This window comes from Somniosus microcephalus, chromosome 7 (assembly GCF_052327205.1).
Source record: "Somniosus microcephalus isolate GS21.2 chromosome 7, FLI_Smic_1.0, whole genome shotgun sequence".
NCBI lineage: Eukaryota > Metazoa > Chordata > Chondrichthyes > Squaliformes > Somniosidae > Somniosus > Somniosus microcephalus.
In genome coordinates this window covers 151,353,286-151,375,677 of record NC_140993.1, presented here as the reverse complement: position 1 = coordinate 151,375,677, position 22,392 = coordinate 151,353,286, and the positions used below count along the sequence as shown (strand labels likewise).

Here is a 22,392-nt window from a genome sequence, read left to right as displayed (position 1 = left end):
AAGCTCCTTCCAGGTTGCTTCAGGGGACATCACCTGCATCCCCCAGGCTGCAGTGCACAATTGCATCAAGCAGATCCCCAGTACCCTATTTGCCAGGGCCAACCAATACATCATCTTTGCCATGAATGCCAACACTCAAAATGAGCGTGTTTTGAAATTTGCAGTAGTGGCTGGCTTCCCTCATATCAAAGGGGTTCTAGACTGCACTCGTGTAGCCATCAAGGCACCAGAAGACCAGCCAGCAGTTTGTGTCAACAGCAAGGGCTTTCACTCCATTGATGCCAAGCTGGTCTGTGCTCAGTGCAAAAGGATCATGCATGTCTGTCCCAGTTTTACAAGCAGCTGTAACAGTAAATCATCTCCCCACTATTCCACCCTATGAGGAGAGATTGAGCAGCACCTTGAAAGCCCCAATCCATGTGGTCCACCAAACTCTCCAAAGTGGAGCACTAATTGGAGCCTGGAGTACAAATGGCAGTCATTTGAGCTTCCAAAGCTACAAAGGCTGGCAACACAGACTCCTGGTGCAGTGTCCCATGAAATGGCCACACGCTCCACGGTGGAGTGCTAATACCCTGTGACAGAATACCGAGACACCACACAAGATGAAACCGATTCATATGCCTTGGTTTCTTTTCCTGCCAAAAGAAAGAAAAATAATTGGGTCCAGAGATGTATGGGCATCACATCCAAGGCCTAGCATCGCACATACAGCATGTAGCTGTGGACCTGATTTTTGTTAAGAAAACAATGAGAAATTTGGTGATTTTTTTCCTCAAAAGTCAGGAGGAAAAATTCACAATCCAAAAAAAATCCAGGAATTTACTGGCAGAAATCGGTAAAAATTGATTTAAAAAAATCTCTAGTTAGACTCCTCTTACTAGATACACTGATTATAACAAACTTACAGTCAGGTTATAGAAGATGAGCACCTCAGCTTCCCCAAATCTCAAAGAACCACTGTGCAAACAATTTTGTGTTGTGCTTTGTATACCTGCACATGCAATGATGTTTTGAGTTCCAAAGGAAGCTAGAGCACCCAGTATCCAAGGTCCATACAACCTCATCAGCATGTGGGATGTAGTTGTATTTGACACTTTGCACTCAATGGCCAGTTTAGCATTATAATGGATAATGACAATACAGTTGAATAACAATTGTCACAAAAATTAGCAGCATAGGACCAATGTGAAGTCATATTTCAAATGCTCCATTTTGTCATCATTTATATAGGTTGACAATTCCAGGCATTGATCCCTTGCAGGGTCCCAAAGACAGAATGTAATTTTAGTATATTTTTGTATGGAAGATATGGAAGTTCTATGCTACTGTATGAAGATCAGCGTCCGGTTAGCATTATAGTGGAGAGGTATCTCCATTTTTACCAGCAGCAGATCAAATTCATCTTGGATTTCAATAGGTTAATTAATGCTGGTGAATTGGACTCTCAGGAAAACCAAATTATCAGTTGACCACTGAAATTCTATTCTCACTCAAGCTCCTCCTAAAGTTTTACATCTTAGCAAGGTTATTTGGAGTTCGAAAGCAAAATGTATTAATAAAAGATTATCAGCATAAACTACCCAGCATGTAAAATGATGGCCCTGGTGGCTAGCAGTATTGAGAGTGCCAAATTCTAACTACATTATAAAAAATGACTCCTGCTGCCACTAGCAATGCTGCAATTCAAACAAAATAGCTTATTTAGCATTCTTTTCTTTCAATTGTAGATATATGGCACATTTAACATATGAACAATGACAGACAGGTAAAGACCCTCTAGTTTATCGAGCCTGTCCCACACAATTGTGATATCTTGTCTATCACAATACTGTATATACTCCACCCCACCCGAAGCCATGTGATCTCCTGGGAGAGGCAAAAAAACCAGAAAAACAGCCCAGGCCAATTTGGGGACAAAATCTGGGAAATTCCTTTCCGACCCATCTAAGCGATCAAAACTAGTAATCCACAACTATACTGTATATATATTATTTTTAAACTCAGACTAAATTGACCTACACTCTTTTTTTGATGAACTAGCTTTGTGAAATGTTACGTATATCCTGTGTGTCTATTTAGTATAGTAAAACTTGCACCTCCACAAACTTTGCCATTTTTTCCTATTTCCTATGTAATTTTGTGATGTTGTAATTAAACTCTACCAGTGGAGCCACTGCAGCATCACAATTGGCAGAAGGGTTCAGTGACAGCATGACTAAGTTACACAGTCAGTTTTCATTATAAATGTGGACATGAAAACTTATACCTGTAATGGAAAAAAGTGAGACAGAATGCAAGACTTCAAAATGTGGACTGAATTATATTTGCACACCCTAATCCAATTAACCCCTCCTTAAATTCCTTTTAGTATTTGTGTGTAGTTTTCATTGCAAATCAAATTTAGGACAGAGGAACAGATGCCACAAATATTTCACATAAGATTAGTGATTTGACAATTAATATTTAAAGTACAACAAATACAGGAATTGTGGGGAGTTAATTTCCAATCTATACATTCCATACAATGAAGTGAATCATGTCTTGGGAGCATACTCAATTAACAGAGTCAGTTTACGTTTCTTTTAAGAATAGTGGCCACTAAAGCCCGTTCTCCTAGAACACACATTCAATTCAATTCAATTCAATTCAAATCGCTTTATTGGCATGACAAGCTACATCTTATGTTGCCAAAGCATCGAAAAAACATTTATGGTTGAACACAAACGCAGATCTATCCATACAGTGTATAAACAGATATATCCCTGAGTGTATAAATATACATTCATATAATTTGTATATACTCTATTCTTAGATTTAATGTTTGCGTGGGTTTCCTCCGGGTGCTCCGGTTTCCTCCCACAGTCCAAAGATGTGCAGGTTAGGTTGATTGGCTATGATAAAAATTGACCCTTAGTGTTAGGGGATTAAATACGTGGGGTTACGGGGATCGGGTGGGATAAGTGTCGGTGCAGGCTCGATGGGCTGAAATGGCCTCTATCTGCACTGTGGGGTTTCTGTGTGATTCTGTGTGTGTGATTCCCTCTGTTTATGGCAAGCTGTAACATAGTGTGCCGCTAAGGTTACACAATTTCTCTGTTCCCCTAATAGGTATGGGAGTTTTTGGTCGTCATTCAAATTTTTGAATTCAGGGCATATTTTTGTGAATTTTGGGTAGAAATTCCCCCTTATGCCCTGATATTTTCCACAAGCTGTGAGGAAGTGCATCTTTGGCTCCACCACACCCTGACTGCAGTGAGAGCATATCCTGTCCTCTCTTGTCAGCCAGGTTTGTCTGTGTCTGCCTTTTTCGATAGACAGGCTATGCTCACTAAGTCTGTACATAGTCAAGGTTTTTCTCAATTTGCTATCTTTTACCGTGGTCAGGTATTCAGCCATGTTGTATTGTCTGTTTAGGGCCAAGTAGCAATTGAGTTTGTTTTGGGTTTTTGTTGTTTCTGCCCAATATGACAGGTATTTTTCCTTTTGCTCAGTGACAATTGTGTTGGGTCGAATTCTCTGTGCTACGATGTCACTGTCCTGGGGCTGGTTATTGTTAGTAGTGTTAGTAGTTACTTCACTGAGTCCCAGGACTAGTTGACTGAGGGTATTCTTCTTTATGATCCTCTCTTGGCATTTCAGGGCTTTGTAATGATAGCAGTGGGGGTTGCTCATTTTTAGGTGTTTCCAAAATTTGGTGGCTCTTTTTTGGATAGTAATTAATAGTGGATATTGGCCTAGTTCTGCCCTGCATGCATTGTTTGTGGTTTTCCTTTGAGTCCGGAGTACATTTTGTGATGTTATAGGCGATCATTCGAGCAGAGTTCATGGGACTGACGTTGAGAAGGGGGTTGGAAGAAAGAGATTAATTTTGGAGAGAAGAATCTGGCACAAAGTAAAATATTTCCAGAATGTGTAGTTTAGAAAACTCAAAGCATTCCACATAGAATTTAATGATAATTGTGAAACAATAGCAAGTTTACAGATTTTACAACATTTGGAAGGTATGAGAAAAATATGAATAAAGGCAACACTCATTTCACCCTGAAGGTTTGTTTGAACAAAACAGCCAATATTTTGATGTAGGCCTGCAAAATTGCAGGTGTGAATATCAGGTGAGGGCAGGATTAGGCTCGACTCTGATGCTCCCGTAGTCAAAGGGGGGAATTTTGCCAGCCCTGGGGAGGCAGGTATGGAGGCGGGACTGGCGGGAAAATGGCAGAAACTGGGAGCGGGTACCGAATCCGCTCACAACCCGCCTCCGTGCCATCGTCCCGGGAGGCGGGTCCCCGACTCGCACAGGGACCCATCTCCTCGAGGTGGGAAGGGGATTAGAGCCAATTAACTGCCTGTTAAACAGGCAGTTTTGAGGCTTATCCCCATTTTACCCCTGCAAGTGTGGGCTTCCCGATGGCTGTGAACCTCGCCAGGGTCAGTGAGGCGAGCAGTGGGTCTGCGGAGGCGAGGGGGATCGAAAACCACTGTAGAGGTGAGTGATGGGTGCAAGTGTGGAGAGGTAAGTATAAATTGTTAGAAAAAGTTTACTTACTTTTGCTTCTTCCTGCAGGCTTCAACCCTTGGGGATCCGGAGGTGCCTCATCTCAACGGCAGAGATGACAGAATGGCTGCTGCATTCTCAGATGCAACAGCCATCCGATTTCTGCTGAGGAAAGAGGTTTGGTGAGCCTTCAGTACAAGGGTTCACCTTAGAACAGAGATTGTCAGTATTTGACAGCTTCTCAAAGCTGTCGAACGCTGACACTTCATCTGTCAAATTTTTGACAGATGAAATGTCATACGCTGACGTCCTCTGTCACCGGCTTTCCCTTAATTGGCCGGCTAAGCCCGCAGGGCGGGCTTAACAAGGTCAATCAAGGGAAAATAGCACGGGTTGGCTGAACGACGTTGGGGGCGGGACTGAAACCCGACAACCAGCAGTGCCACCCACCAACGCGCCCCCACTGACAAAATCTAGCCCAAACAGTCTGCCAATACTTTCCGTCAAAGTGCATAGATAAATAATAGCCTGCTGGATGAAGCATCCATAGAATAATATCCTAGTAACAAATCACAGCCTTTAGGAGAGAAAAGGAGAAGAAAAATTTGATTAAAAAACTATTCAGATTTAATGCTTCCCTTTCCCCCAGCATCGCTGGGGTAAATTATAAATAGTACTGAGCCATTAATATCAGGTTCAGGTTTGATCCCTGATCTTTGCCAAATTATCGTGGTATTACAATTGGCTTCAATAGTCCTGTGCTAAAGAAATACAAAAGAATAAAAAAGTCAGCCAAGGTTCCATCCTGAGAAAAAGTGTGCATGTGTGGAAGACAGGGGATGACAAGACCGATCAAATATCCTGCTAAATTCCACTGTCCAGTTTAACATAATGATGAAGGATGACCATTTGGGTAAGGTACTGGAGAGCTGCCAATACCCAAAGAACGAGACCCCAACATGAGTCAGAAGTTTTGGGAAAGACAAAAGTGGAGAAAATTGGGAAAGGGAGGACCAAAAAAAGAAATTTCAAATTTATTTTTTGTATTTTTCATGCAAATATGTTTTGAAGAGTTATTCCCCCTTACTGGGGAAGAGTGTGATTGTCAGTCAAAAGGATTGACTAAGAACTTGAATGCTCATGCCGAATGTATGTTCAGATCTTGGTTCACGGGAATCTACTTCACTTTCTGGTTGCAAGTAATATACTAATTCATAACATTTAACAAAAGTTGTAGCTTTGACTTACCCAACAACAATCCTGTACCAAACGTATCATCTTTCACTGAAGCAGACTTGGAGCGTTCTCTCTGAGAGTCATGTACTTCATTTATCAAATATCTATTGGTACAGTAAAAGCACAAGACTATGACAGTCAACATATCATTACTATGCAGCAAGACATAACCAAAGATAATAATGGCTTTATAACAACTCCACAGATAAATGCATTAACTTACACTTTCTGGGATGACATGTACATGTGGGGTAGAGAATTTCAAAGATTCACAACCCTTTGAGTGAAGAAATTTCTCCTCATCTCAGTCCTAAATTGCCTACCCCTTATTCTGTGACTGTGACCCCATGTTCTGGATTCCCCAACCAGGGGAAACATTTTCCCAGCATTAACCCTGTCAAGCCCCTTACAAATTTTATATGTTTCAATTCTTCTAAACTCTAAGGAATATAGGCCTAGTCTACTCAATCTCTCCTCATAGGGCAATCCCCTCATCCCAGGAACCAGTCTAGCGAACCTTCGCTGCACTCCCTCTAAGGCAAGTATGTCGTTCCTTAGGCAAGCAGCTCAGAACTGTACACAGTACTCTAAGTGTGCTCTCACCAATGCCCTGTATAATTGTAGCAAGACTTCTTTACTCTTATACTCTAATCCCTTTGTAACAAAAGCTAACATACCATTTGCTTTCCTAATTGTTTTCTGTACCTGCATGTTAACTTTCTGTGATTCATGTATAAGGACACCCAGGTCCCTGAGTGCAAACATTTCCCAGTCTCTCACCATTCAAAAAATATTCTGTGGTTTTGTTTTTCCTACCAAAGTGCATAACTTCACACTTCCCCACATTGTATTCCATTTGCCATGTTCTTGCCCACTCAGTCAACCTGTCTATATCACTCTGCAGCCTCTTTGCATCCTGCTCACAGCTTACTCTCCCACCTAACTTTAGACATATAAATTGGCCAAAAAAAGCAGCAAACCTGAGGATTGGGAGCAGTTTAGGATTCAGCAAAGGAGGACAAAGGGATTAATTAAGAGGGGGAAAATACATTATGAAAGTAAGTTTGCAGGGAACATAAAAACCTGACTGTAAAAGCTTTTATAGATACGTGAAGAGAAAAAGATTGGTGAAGTCAAGCGTAGGTCCCTTACAGTCAGAATCAGGGGAATTTATAATGGGGAACAAAGAAATGGCAGACCAATTAAATACATATTTTGGCTCTATCTTCACAAAGGAGGACACAAATAACCTCCCAAAGATGTCAGGGAGCATAGGGACTAATGAGAGGGAGGAACTGAAAGAAATCAGTATTTGTAGGGAAATGGTGTTGGGGAAGTTGACGGGATTGAAGGCCGATAAATCCCCAGGGCCTGATAATCTACATCCTAGGGTACTTAAGGAAGTGGCCCTGGAGATAGTAGATGCATTGCTGGTCATCTTCCAGAACTCAATAGACTCTGGAACAGTACCCATGGATTGGAGGGTAGCTAATGTTACCCCACTATTCAAAAAAGGTGGTAGAGAGAAAACGGGGAATTATAGACCGGTAAGCCTGACATCGGTAGTGGGGAAATGCTAGAGTCCATTATAAATGATGTAATAGAAGAGCACTTGGAAAGCAGTGACAGGATCGGACAAAGTCAACATGGATTTACAAAAGGTAAATCGTGCTCAACTAATCTACTGGAATTTTTTGAGGATGTAACTGGTAAAATAGATAAGGGAGAACCAGTGGATGTGGTGTATTTGGACTTTCAGAAGGCTTTCGATAAGGTCCCGCATAAGAGATTAGCGTGCAAAATTAAGGCACATGGGATTGGGGGCAAGGTATTGACTTGGATAGAGAACTGGTTGGCAGATAGAAAGCAAAGAGTTGGAATAAACGGGTCGTTTTCCCGAGTGGTAGGCAGTGACTAGTGGGGTACCGCAAGGATCGGTCCTTGGACCCCAGCTGTTCACAATATATATTCATGATCTGGACAAGGGAATTGGATGTAATATCTCCAAATTTGCAGACGACACAAAGCTGGGTGGGAGGGTATGCTGTGAGGAGGATGTCGTGAAACTCCAGTACGATTTGGACAGGTTGGGTGATTGGGCAGAAACATGGCAAATGCACTATAATGTGGATAAATGTGAGGTTGTCCATTTTGGTGGCAAAAACAGGAAGGCAGATTATTATTTGAATGGCAATAGATTGGGAGAAGGGGAAGTGCAAAGAGACCTGGGTGTTCTTGTGCACCAGTCGCTGAAGGTAAGCATGCAGGTGCAGCAGGCGGTTAAAGAAGGCAAATGGTATGTTGGCCTTCGTAGCGAGAGGGTTCGAGTACAGGAACAAGGATGTCTTGCTGCAGTTGTACAGGGCCTTAGTGAGACCACACCTTGAGTATTGTGTGCAGTTTTGGTCGCCTTATCTGAGGAAGGATGTTCTTGCCATGGAAGGAGTGCAGCGAAGATTCACCAGGCTGATACCTGGGATGGCAGGAATGACGTATGAGGAGAGATTGTGTCGATTAAGCTTATACTCACTGGAATTTAGAAGATTGAGAGGAGATCTCATCGAAACCTATAAAATTCTGTCAGGCCTGGACAAACTAGATGCAGGAAGGATGTTCACGATGGCCGGGGAGTCCAGAACCAGGGGTCATAGTCTAAGGATAAGGGGTAAGCCATTTAGGACTGAGGTGAGGAGGAATTTCTTCACCCAGAGAGTGGTGAACCTGTGGAATTCTCTGCCAGAGGGCGGTGGAGGCCAGTTCATTAAATATATTCAAGAAGGAGTTGGATATATTTCTTAAGGCTAAAGGGATCAAGGGATATGGGGAGAAGGCAGGGACAGGGTACTGAATTTGGATGATCAGCCATGATCTCATCGAATGGCGGAGCAGGCTCGAGGGGCCGAATGGCCTACTCCTGCTCCTATCTTCTATGTATCAACAACAAACTTGGATACGTTACATTCAGTCCCTTCATCCAAGTCATTAATATAGATTGTAAATAGCTGAGGCCCAAGCACTGATCCTTGCGGTACCCCGCGGGTTACAGCCTGCCAACCTGAAAAAGTCCCATTTATTCCTACTCTCTGTTTTCTGTCCATTAACCAATCCTCAATCCATGCTAATATATTACCCCCCAATACCATGAGTCCTAATTTTGTGTAATAACCTTGTGTGGCACCTTATCGAAAGCTTTTTGAAAATCCAAATACACTACATCCACTGGTTCCCCCTTATCCATCCTACCAGTTACATCTTCAAAAAACTCCAATAAATTTGTCAAACATGATTTCCCTTTCATAAAACCATGCTGACTCTGCCTAATCATATTATGATTTTCTAAGTGCCCTGTTACCACGTCCCTAATACTAGATTCTAGCATTTTGCCTACTACTGATGTCAGGCTAACTGGCCTATAGTTCCCCATTTTTTTTTCTTCCACCTTTCTTAAATAGCGGGGATATGTTTGCTACCTTCCAATCCTTGGGGACTGTTCTAGAATCTAGGGAATTCTGGAAGATTACTACCAGTGCATCTACTATCTGTGCAGCTACCTCTTTTAAAACCCTAGGATGCAGGTCATCAGGTCCAGGGGATTTGTCGCCACTTAGTCCTATTACACATTGCTTTGTGTGCACCTCACATTAACTCTGCCATGTACCTGAACTGAAAGGGATTCCATTCCCTCAACGTGTAACTGGTGTGTGACCGTAGGCAACGCATTATGCAGGTCAATGCTCAGTTTCCTGGCAGCAGTCACGATGCATTCATTCTACAGCAGTCCGCTGTGCCAGCTGTATTTCAGCCAACATGGCAAACCAAAGGGTAGCTACTGGGAGACAAGGGCAATCCACTGAGGACATGGCTCATGACTCCGGTTCGCAACCGTGCGCAGCATGCATACAATGAGAGCCACGCTGCCACACAAAATCTGATAGAGCAGACCATTGGCGTGCCGACGCAACGATTCCGCTGCCTGGACCGCTCTGCAGTACTCGGCTGAGCGGGTCTCAAGATTTTTTTTTTTTTTTAATTCGTTGCCGGGGTGTGGGCATCGCTGGCAAAGCCTGCATTTATTGCCTATCCCTAATTGCCCTCGAGAAGGTGGTTGTGAGCCGCCTTCTTGAACCGCTGCAGTCCATGTGGTGAAGGTACTCCCACAGTGCTGTTAGGGAGGGAGTTCCAGGATTTTGACCCAGCGACTATGAAGGAACGTAATTTTAAAAATAACTTTTTTTGCTTGTTGTGTGCCATCGAATAGAGATGTCAAACCTTTGTTCTCATGGACTGTATAAGTGCATTCTATGGAGTCTTGAGGACCACCTATGTGAAGTTTAAATCCATGTTCCCATTAATTTGAATAGATCTAAACTTGCTGATACTAACATATCTTTGTGTCCTGATTTACAATGCACATTAAATTCAAACAGGACAAACCGGCAAAGTTGAAACCTAAGTACAAATAGGGCCGGATTGTCTGGGCTCAGGAGCTGTATGCTGGATACTTTTGCCATGGAATATGAAAATGCAAGATTATGGACATTTACCTAGATTTTCCCGCCGCTGAAACAGGTCGTCTTCTGTATTCTTCCTTGTGGTCCTCTTCAATGTATGCTGGTGGTTCTTGATCTCTCCTCTCTTTAGGTAGCCTGTGGTAGAAGGATTAGTCAATTTTATGTCAACAAAATTATAAGTATTTAATGTTTTTTCCACAGTTCTGGTTGAATACACGTTTCAATATAGGAGAAAAATTATTCAGCACCCACATGTGGTGAAATTAACACGAAGAATCGAAAGAGTAGCAACTGAATACCAGCACCAGAGCTGCCAAGCAAGCAGTTTCAGCAGTGCAAATGTTCAGTCATTAGAACTCATCACTGAGTGAATCAAACCAAGTTCAGATTTTCAAGTCAGTTCAACTCCAGTACACATATCTGAACTGGTGAAATTATTTTAGTACACCAGGAGTTCAAGGCACAATCTAGGCAGACACTCCAATGTAGTGCTGAGGAAGTACTGCATGTACCATCATTCAGATGAGACGTTAAACTGAGTTAAACAGGTTGTCTGTCTGTTCCAGTTTTTCAGGTGGCGTTGAAGACCCCACGGCGCTGCTCAAAAAAGGAGTTCTTCCTGACATCCTGTCCAACATTCATCCCTCAACCAGTACCATTACAAAATAGAATAACTGGTCATTTATCTCACTGTCATTTGTGGGACATTACTGATGCAGATTGGTTGCCACTATTGCCTGCATAATAGTCAATGCACTTCGAAAAATAATTCATTTTGTAAATAGCTTTGAAATGTTTCAATGTGTTAAGGCACAATATAAATGCATATACTTATTAATACAAGGGAAAACTTCACTGTAATTTAATGTTTTTGAATACACTGAACACAAAGGATTGCATACTTGCTCTATTGTAGTAATCTGTTTACTTGTCATGAATTGAACTGGTATCAGTAGTTACTCTCTATGCTCAAATACTGTGGAGGGTTAAAATTACCAGACCACTACAGGTATTACACATTTTTTTTGATTCACTCAATTTTTTCTCAACAGAAAAAGAAAGCAGCATATGCAGTATAGGGTTAAACCCACTGTACAGGCAGGCAACAAACAACTTATAGCGCCTTTAACGTAGTAAAACGTCCCATAGCGCTTCACAAGAGTGTTAAAAAAAGCAGGATTTTTTTTCTGGTTTGGAGCTGCCCTGCAGCAGAAGTAATGCACTTACATGAAAACTGACAGCAGGCTCCCCTGATAAATGCCCTACCCAATGCATACTGAGCCATACAAATCAGGAAAGCTTCAGGTTCAATCCCTGGTCTGTGCTGAGTTAGTTGATCTCAGCGAAGGCGCGGTTAGGGTGCTAGAATTGGCCTTAGTGTCCCCTACAGAGGAATTAAAAAAAAAAAAATTAGCTAGGATTCTCTGATATCTAGTGATCCCAGGTGGAAAGAGCCTTTGTTTGGATGTTGAGTGAGGACAGGATTAGGCTTGACTGTGACACATTCCGCAATAGCCTGTCAACCACACCTTCCCCCCCCCCCCCCCCACCGACCCTGAACACGGGGGCCCCCACAAGGTTGTGTGCTGAGCCCCCTCCTCTACTCCCTCTTCACCCACGATTGTGTGGCTGTTCATGGTTCCAACACCATCATCAAGTTTGCGGATGATACCACGGTGGTAAGCCAGATCACCAACAACGATGAGTCAGCCTACAGGGAGGAGGTCCAGCATCTCGTGAAGTGGTGCGCCGATAACAACCTGGCCCTTAGCATCAAGAAAACCAAGGAAATCATTGTGGACTTCAGGAAGTCTAAAGGCGGAAGTCACACCCCCATCCACATCCATGGGGCTGTGGTGGAAAGGGTGGACAGCTTTAAGTTCCTTGGAGTCCACATCACGGAAGACCTCTCCTGGTCCCTCAATACCTCCTCTCTGGTGAAGAAGGCCCAGCAGCACCTATATTTCCTAAGGAGGCTGAAGGGATGTAACCTGTCACCCCTGATCCTCTCTAACTTTTACCGCTGCACAATAGAGAGCATCCTGACGAACTGTATCACAGTATGGTATGGCAGCTGTAGCTCCTATGATCGGAAAGCCCTGCAGCGGGTAGTCAAAACTGCCCAACGCATTACCGGCACCCAGCTACCGACCATAGAGAACATCTACTAGAAACGCTGTTTACGGAGGTCACTGACCATCATCAAAGACCCTACCCACCCCAGCCACAGTCTGTTCGCCCCCCTGCCATCTGGGAGATGCTACAGATGCATTCGCACCCAAACGACCAGATTTAGGAACAGCTTCTTTCCCAGGGCTGTCATCCTACTGAACTCCACAAATAAACTCTTAAAGCCTGCACATCTGCCAATGCACTTTATTATGGTTATGTTTATGTATTACAAGCCAAATGAATGTTGAATGTTAAATGTCTTAATCTAAATGTACACTCTCGGGAGCCGCAAGCCTACATTTCGTTGTACTGCACTTGTGCACTAACAATGACAATAAAGTTGATTATTATTACATTCAATCACACATGAAAATGGTCACTTGTGCAAGTTGATGGAGATCCATGGAATCATAATCCAGCATGGGTCTATACCTTCAAGAGAGGATGGAGGAAAAGCAGAGGTGTAAAAAAAAATACCTACAGTGGGTAACCTAACATTCATAAGAACATAAGAAATAGGAGCAGGAGTAGGCCATTTGGCCCTTCAAGCCTGCTCCGCCATTCAATATGATCATGGCCAATCTTCTACCTCAACTCCACCTTACCACACTATCCCCATATCCCTTGATTCCCTGAGTATCCAAGAATCTATCAATCTCTGTCTTGAATATACTCAACAATTGAGCATCCACAGCTCTCTGGGGCAGAGAATTCCAAAGATTCACAACCCTTCGAGTGAAGAAATGTCTCCTCATCTCAGTCCTAAATGGCTGACCCCTTATTCTGAGACTGTGACCGCTAGTTCTGGACTCCCCAGCCAGGGGAAACAACCACCCAGCATCTACCTGGTCAGGCCCTTTGAGAATTTTATATGTTTCAATGAGATCACCTCTCATTCTTCTAAACTTTAGGGAATATAAGGCTAGTCTACTCAATCTCTCCTCATAGGACAATTCCCTCATCCCAGGAATCAGTCTGGTGAACCTTTGTTGCACTCCTTCTAAGGCAAGTATATCCTTCCTTAGGTAAGGAGACCAAAACTGTACACAATACTCCAGGTGCGGTCTCAGCAAGGTCCTCCTATATAGTTGTAAGTAAGAATTCTTTACTCTTATACTCCAATCCCTTTGTAATAAAGGCCAACATACCATTTGCTTTTCCGAATTGCTTGCTGTACCTCCATGTCATCTTTCTGTGAGTTGTGTACAAGGACACCCAGGTCCCTCTGAATACCAACATTTCCCAGGAGCTTACCATTTAAAAAATATTCTGCGTTTCTATTTTTCCTACCAAAGTGGATAACTTCACATTTCCTAACATTGGCCCAGAAATTCGGGTCTCCACGGGTGAGTACGCACGGGGTACTCACCCGTAAGCCCAATGGAAGTGCCGGTTTCCTGCATGCACTGCACATGCGCGGAAAACCGGCACTTCCGTTCCCCTGAATGAAGAGGTTCAGAGGTCGAACGCGTGCACAGGAGAGGCTGCGCGTGCGCATTGAACTTTGTTTTTTTTTTTTTTTTGCAGGTTTTCCCAGGAGGGTAAGTCTCCAGGAGTTAGACATGTAAAAAGCAGGCGTAAGGTAAGTGGTGAATTAATTAAAATTAAAAAAAAAATTTCCACAGGTTTATTATTTTTAAATACTTTAAAAGCAAGGTAAGTTTATTTTTAGCCCCATTAGAAAATAAAATTATTTTTTTCAAAAATTTAAATTATTGTTTATATAAGTTATTTCATTTAATTTATAGTTTATTTTAAAAATGTGATTTAAAAAAAATTTATTTGAAGATTTAGTGCTGTTTTGGGGCCGTAGTATTTATAACTTTTGACAGGTCTTCCTGTCAATCTTATGAATGGAGCATTCCCTGCTCCGATTGGCTCCCCATGGCCCACGTGATCCCAGGGGACGCATCGAACTAACTGCACCCCGGGATACGCAAGCACTGCGCGCCAGCAGCTGGACCAGGCCCCAGATCAGAATTCCACAGGGGCCCACAGCTCAACGGCCGGCGCGCAAGGTAAGTGCAGGTTGGGGGCTTACACCCGCGGGAAGCCCCCGACCCGAATTTATGGGCCATTATACAGGAAACTTTCGATTTACCGGCACCTAAATAACCGGAAATCTCGGTTAACCGGCAAAATTCAGGAGTAGGTTCAGCTAAGTTTTACTTCATATTACTTGCCTTCCTCGATCTGTTGCTGCGCAATTGGGTGTGGCTGCAGCTGTTGCTAAGCTACAGAGACGCTTGGAACTTGTGGCCATTGTTCTGCACCTGTTGCTAAGCAACAGGGTTTGTTGCTTTATACGGAGCTCTCAGCTCTCCGTATCTTTTACTATAGCTCTCGGTCATCTGGAATTTTTGATGAACCGGCACCACGTCGGTCCCGTCGGTGCCGGATAAAAAAAAGTTTCCTGTATTCTGTTTGCCATGTTATTGCCCACTCACTTAATCTGTCCCTTTGCAGCCTCTTTGCATCCTCCTCACAGCTTACTTTCCCACCTAACTTTGTATCGTCAACAAACTTGGATACATTACACTCAGTCCCTTCATCTAAAGTCATTGATATAGATTGTAAATAGCTGAGGCCCAAGCACTGATCCTTGCGGTACTCCTTTAGTTACAGCCTGCCAACTCAAAAATTAACCATTTATTCCTACTCTCTGCTCTGTCCGCTAACCAATCCTTAATCCATGCCAATATATTACCCCAATTCCATGAGCCATAATTTTGTGCAATAATCTCGTGTGGCACCTTATTGAATGCTTTTTGAAAATCCAAATACACTACATCCACTGGCTCGCCCTTATCTACCCTGCCACTCTTCCCCCCCCCCCCCGCCAAGCTGCATGCGTGCGCAGCCATGCAGCACTCGATTAGGCCACGCAGTTAAATAAGCGGGCCACGCACTCGCGCTCCCACGGCACACTGAAGCTTCGCGCCGGGGATGCTGACTCGAGGCAGACAGCTGCGCGGTAACCACACCTCACAGGCAGCCGTATGATTGGCAGGCCTGTCCAGTCACTGATGTGCGTTTGCAGGCTCTCTCAATCAGGGTTCCCCGGTCAATCAGTGGAAAGAGAAGGTGGGACGTTCCTGACGCACGTCAATGGCTGGTCTGGCCTGCCAATCACACTGGCTTGCCAATCAGACAGCTGTCAGGGCGGGGCGGTAACTGCGCAAATGCCGCCTCCAGTCAGCGTCGCCAGTGCGAAGCTTCAGTGTGCCACGGGAGTGAGAGTGCGGCCCGAGTGGGTTATTAGACAGTCAAAAGAAAGGCAAGTCAGTAAGTACCTCTGCACGCAATCCTGGCCAGTAACAAGCGTAGTGTTAAGTTAAAGAAGCATCATCTGCAGGGCTATTGGCCACACTGGTAAGTCCCCTGGAAGTCCTTTGGAGGCGCCAAAAATTATATCAGGACATGGATCCAACAGGTCTCAGCCCATGTTGGTAGTTTCTGTGGGGACTTGTTTGAGACAGCGCTTCCATCTGCCCCAAAAATGGCCCCTGATGTCCGGAGTTACCTCATTCTCAGCCTGGTTTATGCAAAGCAGCCAGTATGGCTGCATTAACCAGCCAAACAAGCCATTAGTCAGAGGGTCCAGGCATGGGATCTAAGATCCAAAAATCTATCTCAGCCTTGAATATACCCAACAACTGATCATCCACAGCCCTCTGAGGTAGTGAATTCCAAAGATTCACAACCCTCTTAAGTGAAGAAATTCCTCATCTCTGTACTAAATGGCCGACCCCTTATCCTGAGATTATACCCCCTAGTTCTAGACTCTCCAGCCAAGGGAAACAACCTCTCAACATCTACCCGGTCAATCCCCCTCAGAATCTTGTATGTTTTAATAAGATCACCTCATTCTTCTAAACTCCAGAGAGTATAGGCCCAATCTACTCAATCTCTCCTCATAGGACAACCCTCTCATCCCAGGGATCAATCTAGTGAACCTTTGTTGTAATGCCTTTGAGGCAAGTATATCCTTCCTCAGATAAGGAGACCAAAACTGTGCACAGTACTCCAGATGTGGTCTCACCAAAGCCTATACAATCGTAGCAAGACTTCCTTACTTTTAAGAGCAGGGATTAATATTGTGAAGAATGTTTGAGGGCAAAACATCAGAAGTGAAATTTGTAAATTAACATCTTTACATCACCATACTAGTAAACATTTCTGTAGTGTATGTACCCGTCTACCTTTAAGAGAACTATTGTATGTAACCGTCCACCTTTAAGAGAACTACTTTAGGTGTTGCACTACTTTGTTGGCTTCTGTATACTGTAATACCGACAGTGACCACACCGGTATATAAGTGCTGTGTCAGGAAGTATTGGGCAGATTCGCCCTGACCTTCGAATAGTAAAGTCCTGTTTTAAGTTACTCTCGGAGTCTGTGTATTAATTAACTAAACAACCCACAGACTTTACAGTGGCGACGAGTCCGATCGTATCCTGCGGCAACAATAATTCCGAAGCAGTTAACGAGCGTCGAGAAGAGGCAACCGCCCTCATCATTCTGCTGGGAGAAAACTCGAGTCTGCAGAGCTGGAAAGGAGGAAGAATTCAGAGACAAAGACTTCCATCAACAACAGGCACTGACTGTCCCTTCTGCCACGGTGAGGAGTGAGCCGATCAGCACGAGAAGCAAGGCGGCCACGGTGACTGTGAGTAAGGGAAAAGTAAAAAGAATAACCGGAGGATAAGGGCGGTGCACTCAACCACGGTCGAGGGGGAAAGGAGCCGGACAGAAGTCGGGCCCAGAGGCGCTGAGACTGGGGCAGCGTGGAGCAAGGAAGCCGCGGTACAGACAGGCTGGGGACGCAACGGCGTCGTGAGACAGCTAGGCCGCGAGCGGCGAAAAAGGCCGGGCAGCGACCGAAGCCACGAAGCGCTGCGACCGGGAGCGTAGGCGCGGGAAGATATAAAAACTCAGCCGCAGCCGGGGAGGGAAGCACCGGACTGCGAGGGCTGGGAGGCGCGATTGAGAGCCGAGCGAGCGGGAGAGAGACAGAGCCCGAGCAAGGGGAACTGAGCGAGAGCCAGCCCAGCGGCTGAAACTGTTCGCCGTCAACGGGGTGTACCCAGCGCCGGTAGAGCCGAGCGAGCAGGAGAGAGACAGAGCCCGAGCAAGGGAGACTGCGCGAGAGCCAGCCCAGCGGCTGAAACTGTTCGCCGTCAACGGGGTGTACCCAGCGCCGGTTGCCCTGCCGAGAAAAGGGAAAGCACTGAAGCCGACGCGCAGGCTGTGAACCTGAAAGCCAGCGGCCGTCGCCCGTGGGGAAAGTGTACCCCTCCCGCCAGGGGAAGAAACGCGGGAAGCCGCCATTAGGCGGAGAAGAAGACAGAAGCGGGGAACTGCCATTGAAGTGGGCGGGGAGAGAAGATAAGCGCGGGAAACCGCCATTTTCGCGGGAACCGCCATCTTGGAAAAAAAAAAAAATTTAAAGAAATAATTCGTGGTGTTATCAGGAAGAGAGGAAGATGCCCAAGCGTGGTAACATCAACGATTTTAATTCCGAGGTAGAAGACTGGGCCACGTATGTGGAACGCATTGAGATCTATTGTGAGGCCAATAAAATAGAAGAAGATGACAAAGCTATAACCTTGCTAAACTCGATGGGCGCGAAGACATACGAGCTCTTGAAGCATCTACTAGCACCAGCTAAACCGGCGGATCAGACTTTCGATGATATTGTGACTGTTCTGAAGGATCACTTGAACCCCACACCGTTGATGTTGGCGGAACGATTCAAATTCTATGCGAGAACGCAAAGGAAAGACGAAAGCAACGCAGAATACTTGGTCGAACTGCGTAGACTAGCGAAACACTGCCAGTTTGGAGGGAATCTGACAGAGGCGTTGCGAGACAAATTCGTGTGCGGAATGTCGAAGGAAGAAACACAAAAACGACTGCTCGAAGAGAACGATCTTACACTTGAGAAGGCTGTCCTTATTGCTGCATCGAACGAAGCCGCAGCGAAAGGAACGGCGGAAATGCAGCTAAAGGCAGCGGCACTCAGGGTGCAGCAAATTACTTCGGGTACAACGAAATGCTATCGTTGTGGGAAGACAACACACGACCAGAACCAATGCTGGTTTAAAAACCAGGAATGTAGGAAATGTGGCAAGCTCGGTCACATAGCTAAGGTATGCCGGTCAGGAAAGAAGACCAACAATAATGAGTCACCACAAAAGAGGTACAGAAAGGTACATGAGGTGACTAGGAAGAGTCCGGAAGAACAGAATTCGGACTCACTCCAACTGCAAGGAACTGGATAGTCTGAGAATTCACAATGTGAGTAATGAAGCTGACCGACAAGCTATCTGGATCACACTACAGATTGCAAAAGTCCAAGTGAAAATGGAAGTGGACACCGGATCGGCGTTGACGGTCATGAATAAGCATGATTATAAAAAGTTATTCAAGCATATTCCCCTACGGGATACGGAACTAGTATTGAAGACATACACGGGGCACAAAGTATACCCCATCGGAAAGATAGAAGTCAAGGTGAGATACAAGGACAAAGAGCACCAAAGGATGGACCTGTATGTGTTGCCTGAGGGAGGTCCACCACTTCTGGGACGGGAGTGGATCAGGAAAATAAAGATAGACTGGCATTCACTAAACACCATGACGGTAGATTCCGGAAAGGAAGATGTCAAACCTGAACGGTTGTCCAGAATATTAGACGAAGCTAAAGAGGTATTCCAGCAAGGACTGGGAACACTGCGAGGAATTAAAGCAAAGGTTAAGATTGCAGAACATGCAAGCCCAAAATTTTTCAAAGCCAGATCGGTACCTTACGCGATACGACCTGCTGTGGAGGCAGAACTGGAAGAACTTGAACGATCAGGGGCACTGTCAAAAGTGGACTGGAGTGAGTGGGCCACGCCCATTGTTCCCGTCATGAAGTCTTCACCAAGTAACAAGCCAGGGGGACCGGGGAAGGTCCGCATCTGCGGAGACTTCAAGATCACAGTGAATCCGGTGCTTCACACGGTACAATACCCGCTTCCGCGGATTGAAGATATCTTTGCTTCGTTGGCTGGAGGGAAACACTTCACCAAGATAGACCCGGCACAGGCATACTTACAAATGGAAGTCGAGGAAGAGTCGCGTCAGTACCTCACCATCAACACACACAGAGGCTTGTATCGTTATAATAGACTGGTTTTTGGGGTAGCTTCGGCTCCAGCAATTTGGCAGAGGGCCATGGAGCAGGTATTACAAGGAATTCCAAGCACGCAGTGTTACTTAGACGATATCCTGATTACGGGAGAAGACGAGGAAGAACACCTCACAAATTTGAAACTGGTGCTCACTAGGTTGAAGGAATATGGCCTTCGAGTTAATCGCAAGAAATGTGAGTTCTTCCAAAAACGGATCTCGTACTGCGGTCATGTCATTGACCGAGAGGGGCTGCACAAGTCACCTGACAAGATAGAAGCTGTCGTGAAGGCCCCCGCTCCGGAAAACGTATCACAGTTAAGATCATTCTTGGGGTTGATTAATTATTATCACAAGTTTCTGCCGAATCTATCCACGGTGCTGCATCCGCTGAATGCGCTGTTGCGGAAAGAAGTACCATGGAAGTGGAGTGAGGAATGTAAAAAAGGCCTTTCGCAGAAGCAAGGCGTTGATTACCTCTGAAGAAGTGTTGGCTCATTTCAACCCAACGTTACCTCTTCGTCTAGCTTGTGATGCTTCCCCCTATGGAATTGGAGCAGTACTTTCACACAAGTTACCAAATGGCTCGGAAAGGTCAGTGGCATTCGCGTCCCGATCATTGACCTCCGCGGAGCGAAATTATGCTCAAATAGATAGGGAGGCCCTCAGCCTTGTGTGGGGCGTAAGGAAATTCAATCATTATCTGCAGGGCAAGAAGTTCACATTACTGACAGACCACCAGCCGTTGGTGTCCATATTCAACCCTAACAAGGCCGTTTCCACCATGACAGCGCAAAGGTTACAGAGGTGGTCCGTGTTACTTGGGGCACACCAATATGACATCGAATACAAAAGGTCCAAACAGCATGGAAATGCTGATGGGTTATCGCGCTTGCCATTGCCGATAGTAGAAGAAGCGACTACAGTGGACCCGGTAGAGATGTTCCACTCATCCATAGTGGAATGTCTACCAGTAACAAATTCGATGATCGAAAACGAAACAAGAAATGACCTGACTCTCTCACGAGTCTATGATTTAACGGTGGAGGGATGGCCAGCACAGGGCGAACCAACGCTGCCAGCATTTTCGCAGAGAAAAGAACAGCTGTCAGTGTGTCGAGGAACCCTGATGTGTGGATCTAGAGTGGTGATTCCACCCAAACTTCAACAGAAGGTGTTAAAGGAGCTGCACGAGGGACATCTGGGTGGAGTGAAAATGAAGAACCTAGCAAGAGCGTTTGTGTGGTGGCCAGGCATTGATGGGGACATCGAAGAAATCACTAAGAGCTGTCTAGGATGCCAGAAGGTCCAAAACGCGCCACCACAGGCTCCTCTGCATCCATGGGAGTGGCCCTCATCTCCTTGGCAAAGGGTACACATCGACTTTGCTGGTCCATTTATGGACTCAATGTTTCTAATAGCGGTGGATGCACACTCCAAGTGGCCGGAGGTAATAAAGATGTCCACCACCACCACGGAAAAAACCATCACAGTGTTAAGGACCATGTTTGCTAGGAATGGGCTGCCGGAACAGATCTGTTCTGATAATGGACTGCAATTTGTGTCCGAAGAATTCAAGAAATTCTTAAAGAGCAATGGGGTTAAGCACTACACGTCAGCCCCATACCATCCCGCCTCCAATGGATTGGCTGAAAGGTTTGTCCAGACCTTCAAGAAGGCCATAAAGGCCATGGGTAATGAAGCCATTAACTTACAACAGAAGGTGGATAGCTTCTCGTTGGCGTACAGGAATGCAACACATGCGGTCACAAATCAAACTCCCGCCATGATGTTTTTTAATAGACGACTAAGATGCCGGCTGGATTTGCTTAAGCCAAACGTCAGAAGGGACGTAGAGCACCGGCAATTCCAGGGCATGAATGAAAGGCCAACTAGATCTTTTCAGATAGGTCAACAAGTTTTGGCCCGGGACTACCGTACCGAGAAATGGCAGCCTGGAACTATCTGAAAAAGGCTAGGGCCGTTGATGTATACGGTGGACATTGGGGACAGTATAATAAGGCGCCATGTTGACCAGATCATAGGGTCAGCCACAAATGGCCAACCTACTCCACCACCTTACACGGTTAATGTTGAGACAGAGATACCCAGAACACCTACCTCCGATCTGGTAATACTGGAATCAGATGAACCTGACACTGTCCTTCAAGCCGAATCGACCTTGCCAGAAGCACCTACTACCCCGCCGGAAGTTACGTCACCACCGAGGTGTTATCCGGACAGAGTCCGGAAACCTCCAGAGAGACTGAATCTGTGAACTGTCTTGCATAAAGTTGTATATATGTTATAATGTATGTTTAATGGGGAATCAGTATGTTGTAAGCTAAAAAGGGAGGATTGTAGTGTATGTACCCGTCTACCTTTAAGAGAACTATTGTATGTAACCGTCCACCTTTAAGAGAACTACTTTAGGTGTTGCACTACTTTGTTGGCTTCTGTATACTGTAATACCGACGGTGACCACACCGGTATATAAGTGCTGTGTCAGGAAGTATTGGGCAGATTCGCCCTGACCTTCGAATAGTAAAGTCCTGTTTTAAGTTACTCTCGGAGTCTGTGTATTAATTAACTAAACAACCCACAGACTTTACAATTTCCAAGTCAGTCTGATTGGTTCCTTCCTGGACAGAAGAACCAATGTTTATTTCTGTTAAATCATAGCTTTTCCCGCTTGTTGTTTTTAATTCGGTGACACAAATTGTGTATGCATTTTTCTGCACTCGTGAATAAGTGCTGCATTTCTAACATGTTACGTATGGGGGGGGGGGGGGGGGTGCT

General features: G+C 45.0%; 1 protein-coding gene across 5 annotated transcripts in view; it reads right to left on the bottom strand.

Annotated features, from left to right (window-relative positions):
• cspp1a (centrosome and spindle pole associated protein 1a) overlaps positions 1–22,392 on the bottom strand; it is a 284,247-nt gene that overhangs the window by 221,556 nt on the left and 40,299 nt on the right. For all 5 annotated transcript variants that reach the window (XM_085993101.1, XM_085993102.1, XM_085993103.1 and 2 more), the window contains 2 exons: positions 10,279–10,380; positions 5,747–5,838 (listed from right to left, as the gene is read on the bottom strand). In XM_085993101.1, coding sequence (XP_085849227.1) covers positions 5,747–5,838; positions 10,279–10,380 — 194 coding nt within the window. The remainder of the gene's footprint in view (positions 1–5,746; positions 5,839–10,278; positions 10,381–22,392) is intronic.